Source organism: Protobothrops mucrosquamatus, unplaced genomic scaffold (assembly GCF_001527695.2).
Source record: "Protobothrops mucrosquamatus isolate PMUCROS unplaced genomic scaffold, P.Mucros_1.0 scaffold1317, whole genome shotgun sequence".
NCBI classification, from domain to species: Eukaryota; Metazoa; Chordata; class Lepidosauria; order Squamata; family Viperidae; genus Protobothrops; species Protobothrops mucrosquamatus.
Genome location: NW_015387518.1, coordinates 398,930 through 421,145, shown reverse-complemented (window position 1 = coordinate 421,145; position 22,216 = coordinate 398,930). Strand labels below are relative to the sequence as shown.

Here is a 22,216-nt window from a genome sequence, read left to right as displayed (position 1 = left end):
AGCTGAAATAAAAATATTCAGCAGACAGTTGAAGTTCCTGCTTCCTACTAGGAGAAAAAAAATGCTGTGAATTTTTGCACCAAAGAAGACATTTGCCTAGGGGTGCTAGATCCACAACTCCTATTTAATTGAAAACAACTGAACAACTAAAATGAAATTAGGATCGTGAGAGCCACCTGCAGAATATGAATGAAACAGATCCATTCAAGATACTGATTCCAACAAAAGTAAGCCATATCTCCTAAAGGTCATGCAGATATGTGGGAGAAGTTGGTTTCCTCGTTGGCTAGCTATTTGAACAGTAAAAAAAAAAATGTCCTTGCTATAAATTTTTATCCCCAGGTGAAAAGTATCCCCAGTACTTTTAATTATTCTCTGCTGGGTAGAATGATCAACACAGAAGTAAAATAAGACTAATGTAATTTATGAATTAAAATGTAATTTAAAATTATTTCATAAAAACAGCCATCAACCCAAATGGCTGCTAAGATTAACCTAAAATGAAGAGCAGGATTTTTTATTTTATTTTTTTGCACAACCTTTCAAAGGGGTGTTTTAGAGTATCCCAAAGCCTCTTTGAAGCTCATCTTTTCAAAGCAGCCACATCAAGTTGCTCCTGGCTGTCTCTATGCTTTCAGACACAACCTCTTCAATGAGAAAAATGCAAAACGCACACCTGAAAAAACCACTTTCATACATTTTGAAACCAGTTTTCAAACGATTTGACAGCTGTAGTGGAAAACACCAAGTTGGAGAAAACCAGAGGTATATATAAACCTAACACTTTTCTGGGGTCCTTCAGATGATAATAGCCAGAGGAAAGAAATAGGAAATACTAGTTTCTATTTTTACTTAATGATAGTTTACCATTAGTTCAAACTGAAAACTGGGACTAATCTTACTTATGTCTGGTATAACAAGTTAATTTTTTAACCTTAATTTTCACTAAACAAAAGGTAGGGTTAACTACAATTTAAGGTTAGATATAATAAACTATGGCTGAACAAATATTTGAAGTTTAACATTCTGAATTTTTAGCTATTCCACCAAATGACCAGAGTACTAAGAAAGAATTCATTAACAGATCACTACAATTGACTCAAGTATTATATTTCATATGCACAGCTGGCTCTCTTCAGCTATCACTGTTAACAACAGTTGCCAAACAAATAAATGAAATATGAAATTACACAACCTTGTTTCTGTTTGATTTTAGCCCAGAATCAAAGTCATTATTTTATAACACCATCTACACTTCTGTTTTCTAATTTGGACATTTTTTACTTTAAAAAGGTATGGTTAACATCCTCAAAACACTTATTTGACCATGTGAATTACAAATTACTTTTAATCCCTTTATTCACTAATAAGATTAGTTTTGTTCCTGTATTATCACTCCAGTTTTTTTTAATATATATTCTTTGGTAGGATAAATTGGAAATAATGTAACTTTTTATCAGTACTGAGGTGACAATATACGGTAAGTAAAACATTAAAAACCTGACTATTTCATTATTACCTTTCACTGAATCTCCAGAATACAAAATATAATTTTGATTAATGCATAACTTGGAGAAATATATTAATGAAGAAATAATACTGAAGAATGAGCAAACCAATTATCTCAGGTGCTTTACTAAAATATTGAGAGTATAATTTCCACAATATGCTTTATTTTAAGATATTAGTAGGAGACCTATCCTAAAGGAAATCCAGTAACTTAAAAAAAATAATAAAATGGAGCCCAAAGGACTTTAATTTTAAATTTAATTTAGAATATTTTTAAAGAATCATTTTAAAAAGAACCAAAAGGGCAAATCCTTTCCCTGTCTCCCCATAAAATTAGCCCCCTAGTGGCCTCATTTTTCTATTCAAAGTGAAATTTAAAAAAAAAAAATCTCTTGTCCTAGGAGACTGACTTAGGAAGACTAAAATACAAGAAGCTGGTGCTATCAAGAAAGAAGAAACTGAGGGAAATTTAGTAATAGATAAACAATACAAATTGGGAGCCTGCATGGCAGTCATGGATTATTATCATTAATGTTATTAATATAATAATCATTAATGTTACTATTATATTTTTATTTTACCTTTTAGAATAATAGAATAGAGCTGGAAGGGACCTTGGAGGTCTTCTAGTCCAGCCCTCTGCTTAAGCAGGAGAACCTATAGCATCTCAGACGGGTGATTGTCTAGTCTCTTCTTAAAAATCTCCAATGATGGGAGTGCCCACGATTTCTGGAGGCAAGCTGTTCCACTGGTTGATTGTCCGAACTGTCAGGAAGTTTCTCCTTAATTCCAGGTTGCTTCTCTCTTTGATCAGTTTCTCCCAACTGTTGTTTCTCATCCTTCCCTCTGGTGCTATGGTGAACGTGACCCCCTCTTCCTTATGGCAGCCCCTCAGATACTGGAATACTGCTATCATATCTCCCCTATTTCTTCTTTTCTTTAGACTAGCCAAACCCAAGTCCCGCAGCCGTTCATATCTTTAGATACACACACACACACACACACACACAAATAAAAGCAAGGCCCTTGCCTCTGATTTTCTCCAGAACAATAATCCTGTGAGGTGAGTTAGGCCGAGAGTGGATGACGGTCTGAAGTCACCCAGCAGGCTTTCATGCCTAAGAGTATTATCCAGAAAGTAGGCCTGTGGAGATGACCTAGAGGTGCATCACAGAGACAATGTCTTCTTTGTTTGGGCAAGGAGGCAACATAACCTGCGTTAGGGAAGTTTTTGGCATCACTTTGAAGCCTTCCTGTTGTACCTTGTTTTTCTCAGCTGCAAACTCAGAAAATGACATCAGCAGTGTTGGAAAAAACTAAGAGGATTACATTCTCTTGCAGTTTCCTTCTAGCCTTCTCCAGCATTTGCAAAAGCCAAAACAGGCTTCTAGGCAGCTTACATGCAGAAGCTTTTTCTGACTTTCCCAAGCGGTGAAGGATGCTGAGAAAGGGCTGCAGTGAGGAACAGTCTGGAACAACACGGTCACTTCTCTTTACAAGAAATGGTTTGTTGCTTTACAAGCAGCTTCAAGGCAATGCTTCTCTCAAATCTCTGAAACACTCTTTTCTAGAAATGCGTGGTCCTAATGCACAGTGCCCTTGAACCAAGGTATATCCATTTCTATGGACGATAGAAAGGCTGAACCCTGAAGAATCCTAGCTAGTACACACTAACACTGCCTCCATCACATCTCCTCAGAAAATAGCAACAAAGCAGTGCTGTTGTTTTTATTAAATATGGGTACCCTAAAAACATGTATGGAAAATGTTCACAGACTGTACCAATATGTCTCCCAACCAAGCTGAAGGATAATTATTTGCATTCGTCCTGATACCTGCAAGATCTCAAGTTTTCTATAAACTGAAGGATTTGGGAAGATCTTATAAGGAGCAACATCTCCACCATTCTGACGGTGGAAACTCTGCATGTTCCTAACAGCTTTAGAAGACTCTTCACTGGATGGATTTCAGATTTTTATCGGTACCAGGAAAATATCCTAAAATGGAAAGCTTTTCCTGGTAATAGTTAAGATTGCCTTGTTTTGGTTCCAGGTGATAATGGCAAAACTGACAGAATGAAATTCTGCCTCAAAATTGTAGCCCAACTAGTTTACGCTTAACTTAAATTGAGTGCCTATTTACAAACTTAATGGCATTATAAACTTTGTGTTCTTAAAAGGTTTTTATTTAAACAAATTATTCTGTAAATACTATCATGATTTCACATGGGCCAGACCTAGAGATTATTTGCCTCCATCGAATATTTCATTTCCTGTTAGATAATAACAATGCATCATTTATTTCTGTGAGCTTATGGAAGAACCTAAACAAGGAAGGAACTTCTCTAGACTGACAGGTGGACAAGATGAACTTGAAAGACTTGTATTAATTAGCTCCCAGTTCCAATTGGTACATTCTTTACTACCCATGTTTGTAGATTACTTCATTTGTTTCCTTAAACTCCATACTCAACCTAAATCCTGACATCCCTTGCCTGTATTCCATCTCATCTGAGACCTTACTGCTTACAGGTAAATTTGAAGCAGTAAAGTTATGATCCTTTGATGTAACTAAAGCAAATGAAGTACACAACATATTTGCATTACCTTAAACAGATTTCCTTCCTAATCCAGTATATTTCTTCCTTGGAACACCATCCCACAAGATCTATACCAGTGATGGCGAACCTTCTAGAGACCGAGTGCCCAAACTGCAACCCCAAACCCACTTATGCATCGTCGGGTGCCGGGTGGGTGTGGCCCATTGGGTGGGTGTGGCCCATTGGGTGGGCGTGGCTGCGGTGGTAACGGCAGACTGGGTGGGACTAAAAAGTTCAATCAATCAATTCCAACTTTGCAAGATCTTTTTTTCCCCACAAGAAGTTGAAGCTGACTGAGCCTTTTTTTTTTTTTGCACACAGCGGCAGAGGCCTAAAGCGAAAAGGTTTTATAAAACCCAACTGAAGGCCTAGGACTGAGGCGATGGCGCGCGTGCCCACAGAGAGGGCTCAGAGTGCCGCCTCTGGCACCCGTGCCATAGGTTCGCCACCACTGATCTATACTCTCATTCCTGGCACTCTGAAAGCTATGAAAAGACCTGCATTTTTAAAGGGCTGAGACATGAGCGGGGTTTATAATTAGTTTTTTAAGGAGAGCCAGTTTGGTCTAGTGGTTAAGGAACTAGGTTAGAAACTAGAAAACTATGAGTTATAATCCCACCTTAGACATAAAAGCCGGCTGAGTGACTTTGGGCCAGTCATTCACTCTCTCAACCCACATGGTCAATTCCTGTTGCAACCATTGAATCAACACTTGGTTAATTTGGGGGGGAAAAATAGACCCTATACTTGTCGGAAACTATTAGGAAGGAAAAAAAATGTATGACTAGTTTCTTAAGACTTTTCATTTTTATGTCATATAGTTTTATGACCAGAGCACTATAATTATTTGCTAGTAATGAATACAAAATTATAATTTGTACATTTGTTTTATTATGTATAACATTGCGGTGAGCTGTTTAGCGGCTTGATGACTCAAGTGGCATAAATGCATCTGTAATCAATCAATCACAATCAGTCAATCAGTCACAGTCCTTTACTTCAATCCGGGTCTGCCTTACCTTATAAATCAGGCTATTTTTCATAGAAACCCAATTCCATAATATAAAAGACATGAAGTTACACTATAGATCAGGGATGTCCAATTTTGGCAGTTTTAAGACCTGTGGACTTTTAACTTCCAGAATTCCTCAGCCAGCTGGGGAATTCTGGGAGTTGAAGTCCACCAGTCTTAAAATTGCCAAGTGTGGACATTCCTGCTTTAGATTATTTGGGATCTTAAAAAGAAATGCAGTAAAGGAAGCAGCACAAGCACAAGCAGACTGTGTTTTCTCTCCCTGCTTTCTAATTCTCATCTAAATGCAGACAATCTTGAATTTCTCTTGCCAAAGATGCCTGTTCTATGACTTTTTCAAGGGATACACCTGTACATGTTGATAAGCGTAACTCATTTTTGCATTCTCTTCCTTATTTCTTGGCATCTTCAAATGTCACGGGTAGTATTTTTTCACTATTACTATGTATACAGGGAGGTGTGTCTCTAAATAACTTCAGTTTAATTTAAAGAAACAGATTAATTTATTTAATTTCTTTTTAGATAAAATATAAGATTATCTTTTAGTATATTCCCTCCCCTCCCCCCATTTGGAGGGCAAGATAAGAATTTGGCTTTTTGGTTCCTACTGTTTTCTAAAGCCTGATCTTAATATTAAGCCTGCTTACTCAGAAGTTTGCATTTTGTTGATATGAATTTACTTCTGAGTAAGTATGTTTAAAATTATAGCTTCACCGTGGCTGCCTTGTTTTGCTTCATCAGCTGCACCTGGAGTATAATACAAGTGTGGTGACCAGTGTTTTCCATAGAGAATAGGAAAACAGAAAGGCAAGAAGGGATTTCCAGCACAGACAACTCAGTGGTGACATGCCACAGAAACAGAATGAGGGGAAAGATTCCTAGTGGAAAATTATCTTTAATCTTTTCTGTCATACATTTTTGTAATACTCTAATGCAGGGGTAGGCAACCTTGGCTCTTTTATGACTCGTGGACTTCAACTCCCAGAATTCCTGAGCCAGCTATGCTGGCTCAGGAATTCTGGGAGTTGAAGTCCACGAGTCATAAAAGAGCCAAGGTTGCCTACCCTTGCGTCTAGTGTGAAATTACAAAAATGTTTTACAGGCATTCACAATTCTGATCCAGTCAATTTACCTATCAATCATACATCCACTTATCAATAGTTTTTCTAGCAAGTATCAAGTATCAAGAAAACCAAGCAGGGGAAAAAACATGGACTTATCCACAGGAGGAATGCAGAAATCCAACAGAGGTCAAAGTTTAACATAGCAGGCCTAAATAAACTTAATTCTGTGGAGGGGGAGTGAAAAAGTTTGTTTTTGCTTTCCATTTCTACACCTTATATAGTACAACCTCTACGGAACAGACTGCTTGATCCAATCTGTTATCTAGTTGGTAATATATTGAGGGTTATAGACCCAGAACATTTATAAATTCACATTTTTTTAAAAAAAATCCCTGAAATGCATGAGCTGGTTTCAACGTAGATTTCAGTTTACAACTGAAAATCTAGAATTTATGGGGCTTACGTTTCAATTTCTATAATGTAATTTTGGCTAGTTCAAGGGTTGAAAAGCCAAAATAACTGCTTATTAAGAATTACTGGGGGCTTACTGTGATCCATACATAGGTACCTTTAATATTAGTTGAGAACCATACAGTAAAACTAATACACACAGAAAATAAGAACATTTGCTTTGGCTTGAGTACATCTGCATGGTCTTCTGAATGTAGGCAAATGAACATTAGGAATCAGAAATAGTAAGTAACACAAACTTACTTGTGCCTGAATGCAGAAACAAAGGAACAGTACTGGCAGCTGTACTTGTCTTCGCGAGTAAACATGGCCAGTGCCAAGTGACTCCTCTCGTGCGACCGTAGACCCTGCATAGACATCAAAACCCGATCACACTGGCTGCAATGGTAGCCACCAGGTCTGGTTTCATCCTCCAGTGATGGTCCAGATTCAGCTTCTGCAAGTTCCATAGTGGCCATATGGTCTTTGGCTCCCTCAACACCCTCCAAGAAAGCTGCATGTGAAGGATCTTCAGCTTCCTGCTAAAAGACACACATCCCCCCCAAAGCCATCAATTCTCTCTCCCTTCTGCCCTACGGTTACCATTATATCTATGGACGCCTAACAATTTCTTCCGGTAGTAGTAAATCTTAAAACCCAGCTATGCAATCTGAGTGAAGATGTCTTTGGAAGTGACATATGGCTGTTCCATTAGTGGTGATCAGCATGGCTGGAGCACACTCTGTTGCTAAAACCTTCTCTCTCTTTTTTCAGAATAATTCACTTTATTAGGTAGAAATGCCCCAATTTTGAGGAAATGCCAATATTCCACACAGAAGATTGTTGGTCTTTTGGCTTCCTGGACATTACACTATAAGCCAGGTGTCTTCAGACTTGGCCCTTTTATGACTCATGGACTTCAACTCCCAGAATTCCTCAGCCAGACATGCTGGCTGAGGAATTCTGGGAGTTGAAGTCCATGAGTCATAAAAGGGCCGAGTTTGAAGACACCTGCTATAAGCATTCAATTTTTTTGCAGATTTGCCCAAACAAATATTTTTCAAACTATTTAACTGGCAACTATATACTGGCTTCTATAGATCTGTTCAAAAAAAGTCCAAGCTTGAATAAAATAATATAGATTTAATTTGGGGGGGGGGGGAGCAGGAATAAGAAAAATATCAAAAAAGACTACATAGTATTCATTATGTTTCTCACCTACTGGGCATGTTCAGCTTATTTGCATTAATTTATAGAATATATCAATCTGTCAGCCTTAAATAAAGATCCACAGATGGTTTACTAACCACCATTACCAGAAGGCATATAAGCTCTGGTCGTGGCCTATAACAACTTGGGAAGGAAATAAATTTGTATAAAATATTTACTGCAACATTTGTAGAATAAGCATTTTTCCATGCAATAGCACGTTATTCGTAAAAAGACAGGACACATAACAGAATGCAAATAAGGGGCCATTTGCAGCAAGTTTCATTTATTGTACTAACATATCTCATACCAAGATTTAATTAAAGATGTTATCTCTAAATGAAAGCTAAATTTAAATTTAAGAGTGGGTATAGTCCGAGTTAAAAAACAGAAGTTCATGTTTTGCAGCAATTACAGGTGAATTATGTAGGAACTATGCCCAATGGATAAGCAGGCCTTGATTCGATTCTTTTTCATAATTTATAGCTATGAAGAATTTTATATAAATAAATGCACAACGGGCAGTAACGTTCTAAACAGAAATGCTTATCATTATGTAACAAAACATTTCCTTAAAAATAAAACACGGGAAGAAAGCTATGGAAGCCACGACTTCAGCCCTGTCCATGGAAACTTTAGGCAGCAATTCTTCTCTCTTCTGAGGTTTTACATGTAATACTCAAGAATTGCTTCTCATATAAAAGGAAGCAAACAGCTGCTTTTTAGAAGACAGAAAGCAGTTCAAAGCAAAGAATCCTAGAGCAGCATATACTGTACCAAGAACTTCCAAGCTTTAGAGATGTTAGCCCAAATCTTTTCTCAAGGTTCCACAAAAGACCAATAACTATTGAGCAGGTCTATTTGTTGTAAGCCGCCCAGGGTCGTTGAGAGTCAGGCAGCGTACAAGTTCAATACAGGTAGTCCAACGACCAGAATTGAGTCCAAAATTTTGGTTGCTAAGTGAGACAGTTGTTAAGTGAATTTTGGCCCATTTTACGATTTTTCTTGCCACTTTTGTTAAGTCAATCACTGAAGTTGCTAAGTTAGTAACAGGGTTGTTAAGGAAGCCGGCTTCCCCATTGATTTTGCTTGTAAGAAGATCGTAAAAGGTGATTACATGACTCCGGGATACTGTGACTGTCATAAATATGAGTCAGTTGCCAAGCTCTGAATTTTGATCCTGTAACCATAGGGATGCTGCCACGGTCGTAAGTGCGAAAAATGGTCACAAGTCACTTTTTGTAGGTACGGTAATTATGAGAAAGAGTGTATATATTTAATTTTACATATATTAACTGCAGCAAGAATTGTATTCGCTCAATATTGGAAAAATGAAGGTCTACCAGCAGAGGAAGTGTTAATTAAAAAAAATCTTAGAGTGTGCAGAAATGGATAGATTGACATTGAAAATGAAAGAGAAAGAAGACTCAATTTATTTTAGAACATGGGATACTTTTTATCATACTTTTTATATATAAGTCACTTTTTTCAATGCCATTATAACTTAGAATAGTCACTAAATGAACTGTTGTAAGTTGAGGACTACCTGTAATAATAATGCTTGGATCCGGAAATATGCTACTCAGATACATTACAACATCCTAGATTCTTGGGAAGAACTTAATGCATATGAAAGCCAACACTAGCTAAAGAATTGGCAGCACTGACTTCACATTGTTGTACATAGCTAATAATATCAGGAGCAAGCTATCCAAACTGATGCAAATCAAGGCCAGAATTGGAAACAAAAAAAATCATCAAATGATTCAAAGTGCAGATTGGGCAAAGAAGCAGAAGAGAAGATCCTTCAGCTTGTTGAAGTTCACACAAACTGATTATAAACAAGGACATAACATAATCACCAAAATGATTCACTAGAACATCTGTGTCAGTAATGAAAAACTGGTGGGAATGTTAAGAGTTAAGAAAGTAGGTGAAAATGAGCAGGTTAAAATATTGTGACTTTTCAGAATACAGACTGATAGTCTTGGCTCATAACACACCAGCTTTAACCGGGGTCGAAAGGGAAGTGTGGATAACTGATGTGGCAATTCTAGGAGACAGAATTGAAAGATAAAGAATGGGAGAAGATTGCAAAGTATCCCGAACTGAAAATTAAAAGTTAAAAGATTATGGCATAAATCAGTCATGGAGGTCCCAGTGGATATTGGCGCAAAAGGTGCCGTATCAAAAAATTGGGGGTGGCACTTAAGAAAATCTGCACGTTGTCAAAATTTCCAGCCGCAGTTACAAAGGCCTACATTGTTTGGATCCACACATGTGCTGTGCTGATGCATTAGGACAACCTAGATTCTTGGGAAAAATTTGACTGGGAAGGTCAACACCAGCAAACAACGGGAAGGTATGATTTCACACTGTTGTATTACAATAACATTAATATGGGTGCATCATATTCTGCCCACAAGGAACTAGGCTTTATGTCCAATAAAAAAAAGGAAGGAAAGCTACATTAAAAATCATGTTATAAATGCCGATATTTATTTCTGGATTGTGGCGTCTGATCCACAAAAGCGGTTAGGGATTTCTTCCTCTTTGGATGAATCCAAGCATTTAACCCCAAAACAAGCCTGTAAACTCACCTTGACTCCAGTAGACACTGAGGAACCATTCCCATACTGGACATGCTTACGAAGATGATTGCAGATGGCTCGAAGGGTTGGGTGAACTTCGACACAGAACTTACATTTGTATCCTACCACCTTTCTCTCTTTCAATTTTGAAACTTCTTCCAAGCTGCCAAAAGGCTGTAGGGAAATAAAACTCGAAACTTAATCAAGCATTCCATCTTCAAGCAAGCGTTTCTCATCCTTGGGCAGCTTGAAAACCTGTGGAATTTCAGCTCCCAGAATTCCCTAGCTAGCGTGGCTGCCTGGGGATTTCTGGGAATTGAAATCTACCCATCTTCAAGATGCCAAGGTTGAGAAACACGGCTCTAAACAACGTCAGAAATTTGTAGATTTAAATACAACGAGAGGCAACATTTGGCTTCTTGGAATAAGTAAAACTCTGAGGTGGCCTGAGTTTATTTTTAAAAACTGACGTTTAAAAATCACAAAATAGATACAGCGTGCTATTACAATATTGATTCAAACCCTTGGGCCATGTAGAAAATCTCAATTTCAGTCTGCAGCATTCTTCTACTAGCAATGCTAAATGTGATGGCAAAACCTTGAGTTTGTATACAGAAAGAAAATAAAAACATAAATTGAGTTTCCCCCCCTCAAATAGCATCTTTTTAGCTGTAGCTATGCTAAACAGGATATTCATGTCTTTCTCTATGGCAGTGGTGTCGAACCTATGGCACGCGTGCCAGAGGCGGCACACGGAGCTCTCTCTGTGGGCACACGCCATCGCCCCAGCACACGTGGTCTCTAAAAGTTCGCCATCACTGGCCTAAGGCCAGCCAGCCTTGAGCCGCCATTGGGGAGCCCACCATCCCACCCGCCAGAGACCCCCTGGATCTCCCCCAACCCTGCCCGGCTCCCACAGGTGTCCCTCCCTATAAGCAACATCGAGGTGGCCATGCCCACCCCGGCCATGCCCACCCAATCTGCCATGACTACTGTAGCCACACCCATTCAGTGGCCATACCCACCCACTGCCAAGCCCACTGTAGCTGAGCCCGCCGAGTGGCCACACCCACCCGGCGATACATAAGTGGGTTTTGGGTTGCAGTTTGGGCACTCGGTCTCTAAAAGGTTTGCCATCACTGCTCTATGGGAAGCAACTTTAGGAGTTCAGTTTGTGAGCACCTGCAAGCACCACAAAATTTAATTGAAATTTTTATGTCCTTCATAAGGATTTTTTTTTTAATAAAATCACTCACAGAAGTCTCCCTTAATCTGGTGCTCTCTGTATCTGCTAGAGTACAGTTCCCAATTATTTAAATGTCAACCAGCTTGGTCAATGGAAGTACCAAAGAGAAGAAGATTTTTTTAAAAAGTATGATTTTCAAAATAAGGTGAATCTTTTGCACCGGAAGGATGAGAGCTAATAGCTAATAATACACATTTCAGACAAATTTTAGATATTCCGATGTATGACTGAATTTGCTCTAAAGCTGTTAAACGCTGAATCATTCAAATCAAACACAATCTCTTCAGCATCTCTGGCCATTAAGTTTTTCCTAACTTCCCTGTTTTGATCATTCTGATCCTTTTTCCAGAATGCTGAACCATCGTTATCATTTCTGTAATCTGCCATATTCTTATTTCTTCCCTCACCAAAAATATTCAGTGTTTAGATTCCCATTAATTTGACAAATCAGTCACAAGACTTTATTCCACTGGAATCCCACTTGCAAATTATTCCCCTGCAAAACCAGAAGGTAGCTTTTGATCCAAGGAGATGCATTTATCATTTCCCTTTTCTCTCTACCGCCAACTTTCGTGAAATACCTCTGGGTATGAGAGAATGACATTAAGAGCAAGTTTTATTTCCACATGACATTCGCTCTTAATTGACTACTTCCAAAAGAGGCACATCTTCCACTTCCATCATCAAGTAAACTAAGGATTTAATAGGCAGTTCATTTAGAGAGATTGGTTTACATCAGGAGTCTTCAAACTTGGCCCTTTTATGACTCGTGGACTTCAACTTCCAGAATTCCTCAGCCAGCGTGCCTGGCTGAGGAATTCTGGGAGTTGAAGTCCACAAGTCATAAAAGGGCCAAGTTTGAAGACCCCTGGTTTACATCCACCGATACAAAGGGCTTTACACTGGACTTTCTTCTCAATTATTTCCTTGCATTCTTGATATTTTTGGTCACAAACAACAAATTCATTTGACATGGGGACAGAGGAAGAGGTAGGAAGAAGAACAATGATTTTTTTATTCAAAGAGAAATTAACTTTGAAATGAAAGGTTAGGAAAGGAGGAAATGAAACGGTATGCCATGAGTCTAAAGAAGGAAAGAAATGAAACACGGACACAATGGGCATGGAACTCACTGGCACAACCCTACGACTATAGAGCCTGTAGCTTTCCAGTTACCAAGGGCAATAATAAGAAATAAGTAAACTTGGGAGAGCGGGGAGGGTGGAGAGAAAGGAGAAATACCCAACAGGAAAAAGCAATGTAAAGTCAGATCCTTACCCTCTCTGCTTTGAAGTCTACAAAAGCACCATCCGCATATTTTTGCTTGCTCAGAAGCTGCTTCCTCCTCTCTTGGCGTTTGGCACGTTTCTGGAATTCCTCGTTGTGGCCGTTCAAATGCGTGGTCAGCTCCGCCAGGCTATGCAGCTTACTGTCACAGTGCCTGCACTGGAAACGGGTCCCACTTCCCAGGATGGTAAAATCCCTCTTCAAGTCCTTGCTGTGGTGGTCAGTGTAATGCATGCAGAGCAGCTCGGCCGTGCTGAAGGAGAGCTTAAAGCACTTGACGCACCGGAAAGGAAGCCACTCCATCTCTGGAGCTTCCACCTCCAATTCAGGCTTCTCAAAATCATTCCTCTCTTCTGGGGGAGGTTGCGGCTTTTCATACTCGTCCGCGTACACCGCCGTGAAGTAACCCCCAAGCTTGCTGGCATGCTGTTTCTTGGGGAATACTCCAGGATGGCGTTTCATGTAGTGGGAGACTATGCCTTTTTTGCTGAAGGACTGGAAGGAGCAGAGGGAGCATTTCTTCTTCTCCACCGCCCTTCTCAGCTCCTCGCTTAGCTGAGGAGAGTCCTCCTTGGGGGGCGAGGGAATGATCACTTTGTTGGGTTTGTCGCTTATAGTCCTTGAGGCTGCTAAGCAATGCGTGTAGTAAGCATCGATGTCATGCCGCTTCTGGTAATGTGCAGCCAGACCTTTACGAATAGGGTTTGTGTAGGAACACAGGGCACATTTAAACAGGTTGTTCTTGCCTTCCGGCTGTGCCCGAACGTTGTTGTGTTTTATTCGGTAGTGCCTTGCTATCCCTTTCCGGGTAGAGCAAAAATACTTACAAAGCTGGCAACGGAATACAGTATGAGAAACCAAATGGGAACTGGAGAAGTGGGAAGATGGTAGTGAATCATCTCCAAGGAGATCTTCTGGAGCCATCTCAGGAGAGGGCTTAATTTCAGCGAGAACTTCGGGCTCCATGGAGGCAGGGAATTTCGGAGGAGACTGTGCAAATACATCAAATTCAGGCTGGTTATGGTATTTCTCATAATGAATTTTGAGCTTCTCCAAAGTGCCATGCGTGTACGGGCACAATTTACACCTGTAAGCACCATACCCTTGCTTGAAAATTCTGCTGGTTTCCTCCACGTCATTCTGGCTCATATCAGCAGGTTGCTCCACATCATGCACAAAATCTTCGGCCGTGACCTTCACTGAAGGATGTCTCTTCTGGTAATGTGTAAGAACACCATGAATGCGTGTGTTAATGTAAGGACAATGCCTACATTTGTACACCGCTCCCGGATTAATATCAATGTCTTGTGCAAAATCTGCAGCTTTAACTTTCATCCCAGGATGTTTTTTTCCATAATGGGTGAGAAGTCCATGCAAATTGTTATATTCAGACTGGCACACTGTACACTGGTACGGTGTAGAAGATATTGCAGGGTTCACAGAGGTGAGCTGGAGAGCTTTATCTTGGGAAAGGGTTGACTCTTCTGCGTATTCCGTGTCCGGATCCCCTTGTGGTAATGCTAACTGATCCTCTGAAATTATTCTGGCACCAAGACCATCAGATACTGGGTTCATTTTATCGACAGCATCTTTTTCCTTGATAATATCTAGTAACACTGATTCATCTCCATTCATTGCCCAAGGATGAAAAGCTTGGTAGTGATTAGTGATATCCCAAATGGAAGAAGCTTCAAAAATACAATCTCTGCATCTATAGGTTTTCATTTCTGATGGTATTAGTAAGGCTGGAGGTGAAGGATCTGGCCCTGCCCAGAGTTTTGTTGCCATATATGTATAATCAACATAATGTTCAGGATGTCGCCTTTGGTAATGCACAAGCAGGCCACTGGGTTCTGCATGGGAATAGATACACCATTCACAGTGATATCCAGCTTCTATTAAACCATCCAAAAATGCCCATCTCAAAATAGATGTGACAGTGGCCTTCAAGCTTGGGTGGTCCTTTTTAATGTGCTTCCGCAGTGCATAGAAATAAGGAGATGTATAAGAGCACTGCCTGCATTTGAGAGCTCTCAATTTAGCCCTTTCTTGCTCAGAACCAGAAGTAGGAATTTGTAAGCCACCAGGGGAATTTTTCTGACCACGGTCACAGAGGCTCCTGATGGTGGCAGTGTGCTGCCTAATCACATCTGCATTGGCTTTGAAATCGCGATGCTTCTTTTGGTAATGAATAAGGACCCCTTTTACAGTCCGGTTTCCATAATCACAGTGCTGGCAGAAGAACATCTCGTTCTCTGCTGGAGCTACAATACCATCAGAGCTGTTCCTATTCAGCTGCTGCATAGAAACTGTAGGTCTATGAACACCAGGAGGTAACTCTCCAGCTCTCATCATTGCTGCAGTCGGGGGTGCCTGCCTAATGTATTTGGCAGTCACTTTTATCTCTGGGTGCCTTTTCTGGTAGTGTACTAGTACCCCAACCACTGACCGATTGCTGTAAGAACAATGTTTGCAGTAGTAAAGCTCCGTGGTGAGGTCCGGAGGTGGCGGGGGTGGTAGCGATGACATTTTGGGAGAGCCAGGTGACCCTAGTTCATAAGCCATCTGAGCCAGGGCAGAGCCCCTCTCTACTGACACCAGACGCATCGTTTTTTGAATTCTAAAATACGAAGCCTTCTCATCAGGATGTTTCTTCTGATAATGCACCAAGACAGAATGCATGTTGGGACTTGCAAAGGAGCAGACATCACAGTCATAAACTACAACACTGTTGACTGCTGACTCTTTTTGGCTTTCAGATTCGGGGCTATTGCCCTTTGAAGAACTTTTGTTGTAAGCCACCGCTATGCCACAAGCCCCACGTGCAACTGGGGTTGAAGTGGTCAGGTTTTTTGGAGCAGAGTTCAGTATCTCTCTCAGCGTTTGTGATTCTGAGTTTAACCCTTCTTGTTGCTCCACTAAATAACTTGAGAATATCATTGCATTGTTAATTTTAACTGTTGGATGCATTCTTTGGTAGTGCGGCATGAGGCTCCTAACATTTGGGCTGGTGTAAGAGCAGAAGCGACAGCGATAGATCAAATCAGAATGGTCAAAATTTAATACATTCATGGCTTCCGGGTGATGCTCACCATAATGCTGTTGCAGATCTTCAAAGTTTGTATAATCAATGTAACATTCAAGACACCTATACACTGCACTGTGGTCGTTGGGATCAAGAATATATCTAAAGCTGAACTTAATGTAGGGATGCATCCGTTGGTAATGAGTGCTAACACTCCTGGCAGATTTGTTGCTGAAATCACAGTGTTTACAATAGTAAAGCCTTCCAGAATCACCAAAATCTGAATTCTCATTGTTCTGATCAGATCCATATAGGCTTGCCTGGCTGCCCAGAATAGATGAGTTCAGTCCTGGATCCTTCAAACCCACCGAAGAACAGTAATATTCTTCCTCATCCTCAGATATAGTTAGCTCAATTTCTGCCCCATTCGTGGAGCTGTAATCGTGGGGGATATTCCTGTAGATGGGCTCTTTCTGAGGATCTCCTGTGTCTCTTCCCCATATTTGCTGGGAAGCAAATGCCGCTATTTCCAGCAGTGGTTCTGTTTGTTCTTCTTCCTTGTCCAGTTCTACTTCTATTTCCACTTCATTGTCATCCTCTTCCTCTTCATCATCCTCTACATTAATGACTGCATCTTCTTGCTGCTTGTTCTGATTGATTTTGCTTTGCAAATTACTGGCAATCTCGTCAATTCTGGTTCTTTTCTTCACCGGGGACAGATCTAGGGGAAAGTCATTGGACATCTTTCTAGAGGCTTTCGCTACAAAGTTGTTTTTAGAAGACAGTCCAAGAATTGAGGTCTGGCTTTTCTTCACAGTGCTGGGAGAAGCATGAGCATCGGGCTCACTGTCTTGCAGGGCATTTGCTGATGGGCTCTCGTATTTTGGCAAGTTATCGCAAAACGAGTGCTTGTGCTGCTGATGAACCCGGAGACCTTTCAAAGTCGTTGTAGAATAATTGCACATGGTGCATTTATACGGATGCTGCGAATTGGACTGCGGAGATTGTTGCTGCTGCTGCATGGAATCCATGATCCCCCCGGACTTCCTGCCGTTTATATTTCCCCCTTCATAGGATACTGTACTTTCATTTAAAGAAGAAGCTATACTTTCAGTTTGGGAGTTCACGGCATCCCAGTCGGATGCTGCACCAGTATGACACTGCTTATGAGCACCAAGTTTAAAAGAGCTCTTGCAGGTGAAAGGACATTCGTCACACTTGTAGACTGCCGTCTTTCCAGAGAGATGGATGTTTTCAATGTGGCGAGAAATGCTTCGCCGATGCATGGTGAGGAAAGGACAGAAAGGACACTGGAACCTATTCATAAATCTTCTAAAGGGGATCCCCTTGGTTTCCAGTAACTTGTGGCCCTCAGATTCCATCAGCTGCTCGGCAGTGAGTCCCGAGCTTTGGTGATCCATAGAGTTCAACCCATTCTCGCTGTCTAGTTCATTGAGCTCATCATCTGAACTGGAGTCATTCAGCATACTGTTGGTATCCAAGTCAGTAGAATTTGCCATGTCCCCAACCCCGTAACGAGATCTGTCAGACAAATTAACTATGCCTGAGTTGTGAGGAGTCTTATGTTTCATCTGAGGGTAGGAAGCGGAGGAAAATTTTGAAGAGGTATTGGACCTGATGAGAGAATTGTTTACCGAACTCCTGTAGTTTGGGATAGTTGCGTTAGGCATCTCTCGCCCAGAAGCATTCATGGGTATATAGTTAGAGTTTGGGGGAGGGCTTGGGGGACTCTTGTTTACAACATCTGACATATTGGTCCCATCCTGTTGCCTCAGGTTGGACAGTATTTTCACCATGCTTCGGTGCTTCTTCATCATATGATCACACCAACGTTCCCTTCGGGGTGTCTGGTAGCTACACCATTCACAGCAGAAGTTGCCTCTTGATTTGGTTAAAGGCTTGACCATCGACTCCAAAATACTACGCTCAACAACTTCAGCCGGAAGCTCCTTGCATGAATCCTGCATTGAGACAGACGCAGAAGCTGATTCAGATATAGCAGCTGAAGAAGCAGGAGGGGTCGAACTCTCCTTCAGGCTGTTTTTGTGGTACATCTTCTGATGTTTTATAATCCGTGCACGTCTTGGAGATTTGTAGGTGCAGAACTGGCACGAAAACACCTTCCCAAAGCCCTCGTGCATCATGATGTTGTAGTTTAAGGAACCAGCACTTGAGGATCCAGTTGGAGAGCTTCCAGTTTGAGCACCATGGACTTTCCGGGTATGTTCTATGAGAAGGTTTTTGGATCGGAAATAACGCACACAGTATTTGCACTGGAAAAACTTGCTTGCTGATTTGGAGAGCATATGTTGGCCATAATAACCCTGGCTATGGCTATAGTAATTGCCAGTCCCCAGCTGAACTGCATTTTGCCCTAAAAAAGAAAAGAAATAGTAAACATTATCTGTGAAGTACACTTATTACAGTGCCTGTTTTTTTCCCTTCTTTTCTCCCTTCAAAGCCCTGTTTCCAAGTACTTGGTTCATAAATACTGGATAGGATGTCAAAAACAACCACCACCACCACCATCCTTATCCTTTACAACTACCTTCTAGGGAAAGTTAGTAATAAAAGCACAACTGAAATTGAAATGTAAATTTTAATTCATACACACAGGTACACATTTTTAATGTTACTTATAGTGTGCTGAATTCATATGTACTATTTCTAAATAATTTAACCATCCCGCGCCCCCAATTACCAGTTAACAATAGTATGAAAAAATTCCAGTGCAATTTAGGCATACACACAGAGACACACACTCATATACACCTCAAGTATTGTTAGCAACAAAAGGCTGCTAGCAACCAGATAAACTATTAAAGTTGTTCCATAAAACTCTTATCTTGAAATGCATGCATACTATGAGTTTCATGTACAAATAGCTTTCTAGACATCGTGTTGTAAATTCTGAATGTAACAAAAGAAAAAAAAATCTGATCAAAAACTTAGCAGCACTGAGTCTCAACCCATCATATGTGGCTATTTTCCCCTTTTTCAAACAACCCATGATAACCAAATAACAGATTGCTTGAAACTTCTTGGAATCTACATTCTCAGCCATTGGGTACGGTTGCTTCCTGTTGAATATAAATAACAGAGGTAGTGGTTGTCCTGCAAGGCAATTCCTGGTTATTTTTATCTGCCATAAGATCCAGATTTGGTGAATAGGATGGTAACGTGAGAATGCTGCAATGGGATCACTTCTCAGAATGACGTTCCAAATAGAAAGTTACCTGCCATCCCATCTGCCACTGCAAATTCATCTTTTACCAAAGAATACTCCACCTCAGCCTGGTCACTGTTCATGGAACCGAATCTTGATGGGCTAGGAGTTTCTTCAGCAACATCTGTGGGCTGTAGAAACGCAGTATGAACATCCTGGATGTGAGCTTTAAGATCTTCATAGGAAGGTGCTCGAAAATCACAGCCGTCACACTGCAGCACCTCCATGATCTTTGTTGCTAAGCTTTACATTAGGAAAACCTGAAAGAGATGGAGAAGAAACATATTGCCTAAGAGAAGTTCAGAAAACTGTTACAGCAGCAGATTCAGTCTTGAGCAAATATAGGAAAAGAAATATTATCCAAGCACAAGAAGTACAGCATACAGAGGAACAGTAACCTTTTTTTAAAACAGAAATCTGGGACCTAACGTACTTGATACATTCAACTACATGACTCATAGTTACTATGTGTAGAAGTCTTGCCCAATTGCCTCTGCTACTCTCACTTTACCTGTTCACCAATCCAATTCCAAAGAACAAGGAAGCATATGTTGGAAAGCCATCAACAATAAAATGCATGGGAACTATTGTTGAAAAAGTTTGAGAAAGCCAAGCAGATTATTTACTTAAGACATTTAATCCCATGCTTCCTCCAAGCTTATGGGGCACACATATTATACCTTATCAAATTTTAACCTTCTTAACAACCCTGTGGGTTAGGCTGACAACTGCAACTTGTTTAGGTTCAACTAGCTTGAGTTGGTACAGCCACCTTCTCTTCCACTATGTCCAAGCTTTTAACCAAAAAGCTTTTAAGCTATTTCTCTTTCCAAGATTGCTACATTTGATATTACCAGCTAATTACTGAATGTTGTTTTATGTAACCTCTCTCAACTCGAGAGCTTTCCAAACATGTAGGGCTAAAATTGTGAAATTCCAAGCCTGCAAGATGAAAAAAATGATAGCCTAACAGCATCTAGACCTCCTTCAATAACAGAAAAGGAACTTTAGCAAGATAAATATATATATATATATATATAAACATGTATTTCTTCCAGTATTTCAGACCCCATGATTTTAAGTATGTTGAATAAATACTTGATAAATTCTATAGTTTCTATGCTTCTGAGAAATTATCATTGAATAAGCTGAAAATATGTAACAGACTAGGACAAGATACCTACTTATTTTCATATAGCAACTGTATGCTAGCTTTGACTAATCCAGCAGCTATTACCTTAATGAGCTGCTTATTTTAAAGTCTCCTCACACAATTCAGGTCGTATTTAGTCTAGGAGCTCCACCAGACCAAGAGATGGAACAGCAGCCCAAATGAGCTTTGAGGAAAATCCCATCTTCTCATTGTCATGTAAATATGAGGTTATGTTTATCAAATGTTCAAAGCTGAACGGTCTCCTGCCCGTATTACAAAGAAAAAGCAGTGCTACCAGGATCTTGCATCAGAAGAAAATTCCTCTCAGTGCCATGGCTTTAAAAATGTGGACATACTGAGCAGAAACGCACATCCACTGCAATATATCTTGGTGCCCCACTTCACCTTCCTCTTTGCACTGAAAGACTAAAAGCTGGCCCAGCCTTCTTTTCAGCTAACAATGTTAACAAGAATCAGGAGACTCAAAATCTTTTATGTGCAAGCACCAGACCAGACTGTGTGGAAGAGGTTGCTATCTGCTCTGGATCAAATTACAGCAGTGAACACAGAGGCCCCACCCCATAAGTCTCCTTTTGCACAGTCCATTAGACCTGAAAACAATCTCTTTCTCTCTTTCCCCCCCCCCACCCCTTTTGCCATGGTGCAGCAGACGACTCTTGAATTCAGAATGCTCCAGAGGAAAAAGCAGGAGAGAAAATAATGAAACGGATCTTCTCACTGTCCATCTTCTTAAACTTCCTCCCCCAGCGTAGTCTTTTCATCTAAGTCAAACAAGCCACAGCTCTCTGAATGTGTTTATCACACTTTCAAGAGATATGAGCTCCTGCGTCACTGACGCTTTAAGACTCACTAAGCTGTCCTAGTCCTATGAGCTTTAGGAGGGAGAGAGAGAGAGAGGTAGAGGGGGAGAGGGAGAGACAGAGCAGCCATTTTAGCTCAGACAAGCCATGTATTTAAGTAAGGGAGAGATAGTCTCAGAGCTTCTAGCCTGCACACAACATGGCTTCACTTATCTCGGCCTCATCTCCAGCACACAATATTCCCCAGCTTCTCCTCCTTTGCTTTCCAAGACCAGGGTTAGAAACCAGCATTTTAAGAGGTTCTTTTTTCCCTTGAAGGAGAAAGAACAGATGCCTAAGGCTTCAAGGTTGCAATCAAACCAGCTTTTTTTTTCCTCCTCTCCTTTAAGAAAGCCATGGACAAAATACCTCTGAAGGTTCTTCCAACCCTCAATGATCCATCAGCAACAAGCCTTTGCTTAAGCAAAAAAAGATCTGGCCTGGTGGCCTCCCGGTCCAAACAAAGAAGCAGTAATGCAATCAGATTATTATTACTATTGTCATCATTTTAAAACAGGATGGATAGAAGAAAGGGAGGCAGACGGAGAACAGGGAGAAAGAAAAAAAAGCAAAGGGAGTAGAAAAGTCTTCCACAGTATGCGCTTTAACCTCATGGGAGTCATTCTTCTATCCACAGAAGACATACCATCTGACTCTGCCTGCCAGATTCCAAAGTCTAATGACCTTTGTTAATCACCAGCCAAGCTGTCTGCTTAGCAAGCCTTGCCAATAGGCACACCCTTCTACACAAAGGCTGGAGCTATTCCTTTGGAGAGAGGTTCTCTTGAAAGCTCCATTGTGTGTGGAAACCAAGGGGAAAGAGGAAAAAAAAAAACCAGCGGGGAATCTCTTCCTTTACATACCGGATGGAGTCTTCCTTTAAGGACTGAAAGGAACCAAAAACAAAAAAAGAAAGGGGGGGGGGAGGAGAAGGACTTTCTCT

At 40.5% G+C, this 22,216-nt stretch overlaps 1 protein-coding gene across 1 annotated transcript in view; it reads right to left on the bottom strand.

Moving 5' to 3' along the window:
• Positions 1 to 19,510, bottom strand: part of ZNF462 (zinc finger protein 462) — an 86,249-nt gene extending 66,739 nt beyond the window's left edge. Inside the window, exons 1-4 of the mRNA XM_015821370.1 lie at positions 19,271 to 19,510; positions 12,980 to 18,408; positions 10,465 to 10,629; positions 6,920 to 7,197 (exon numbers count right to left, since the gene is read on the bottom strand). Coding sequence (XP_015676856.1) covers positions 6,920 to 7,197; positions 10,465 to 10,629; positions 12,980 to 18,408; positions 19,271 to 19,487 — 6,089 coding nt within the window. The 5' untranslated portion in view covers positions 19,488 to 19,510. The remainder of the gene's footprint in view (positions 1 to 6,919; positions 7,198 to 10,464; positions 10,630 to 12,979; positions 18,409 to 19,270) is intronic.
• Positions 19,511 to 22,216: the final 2,706 nt, after the last annotated feature.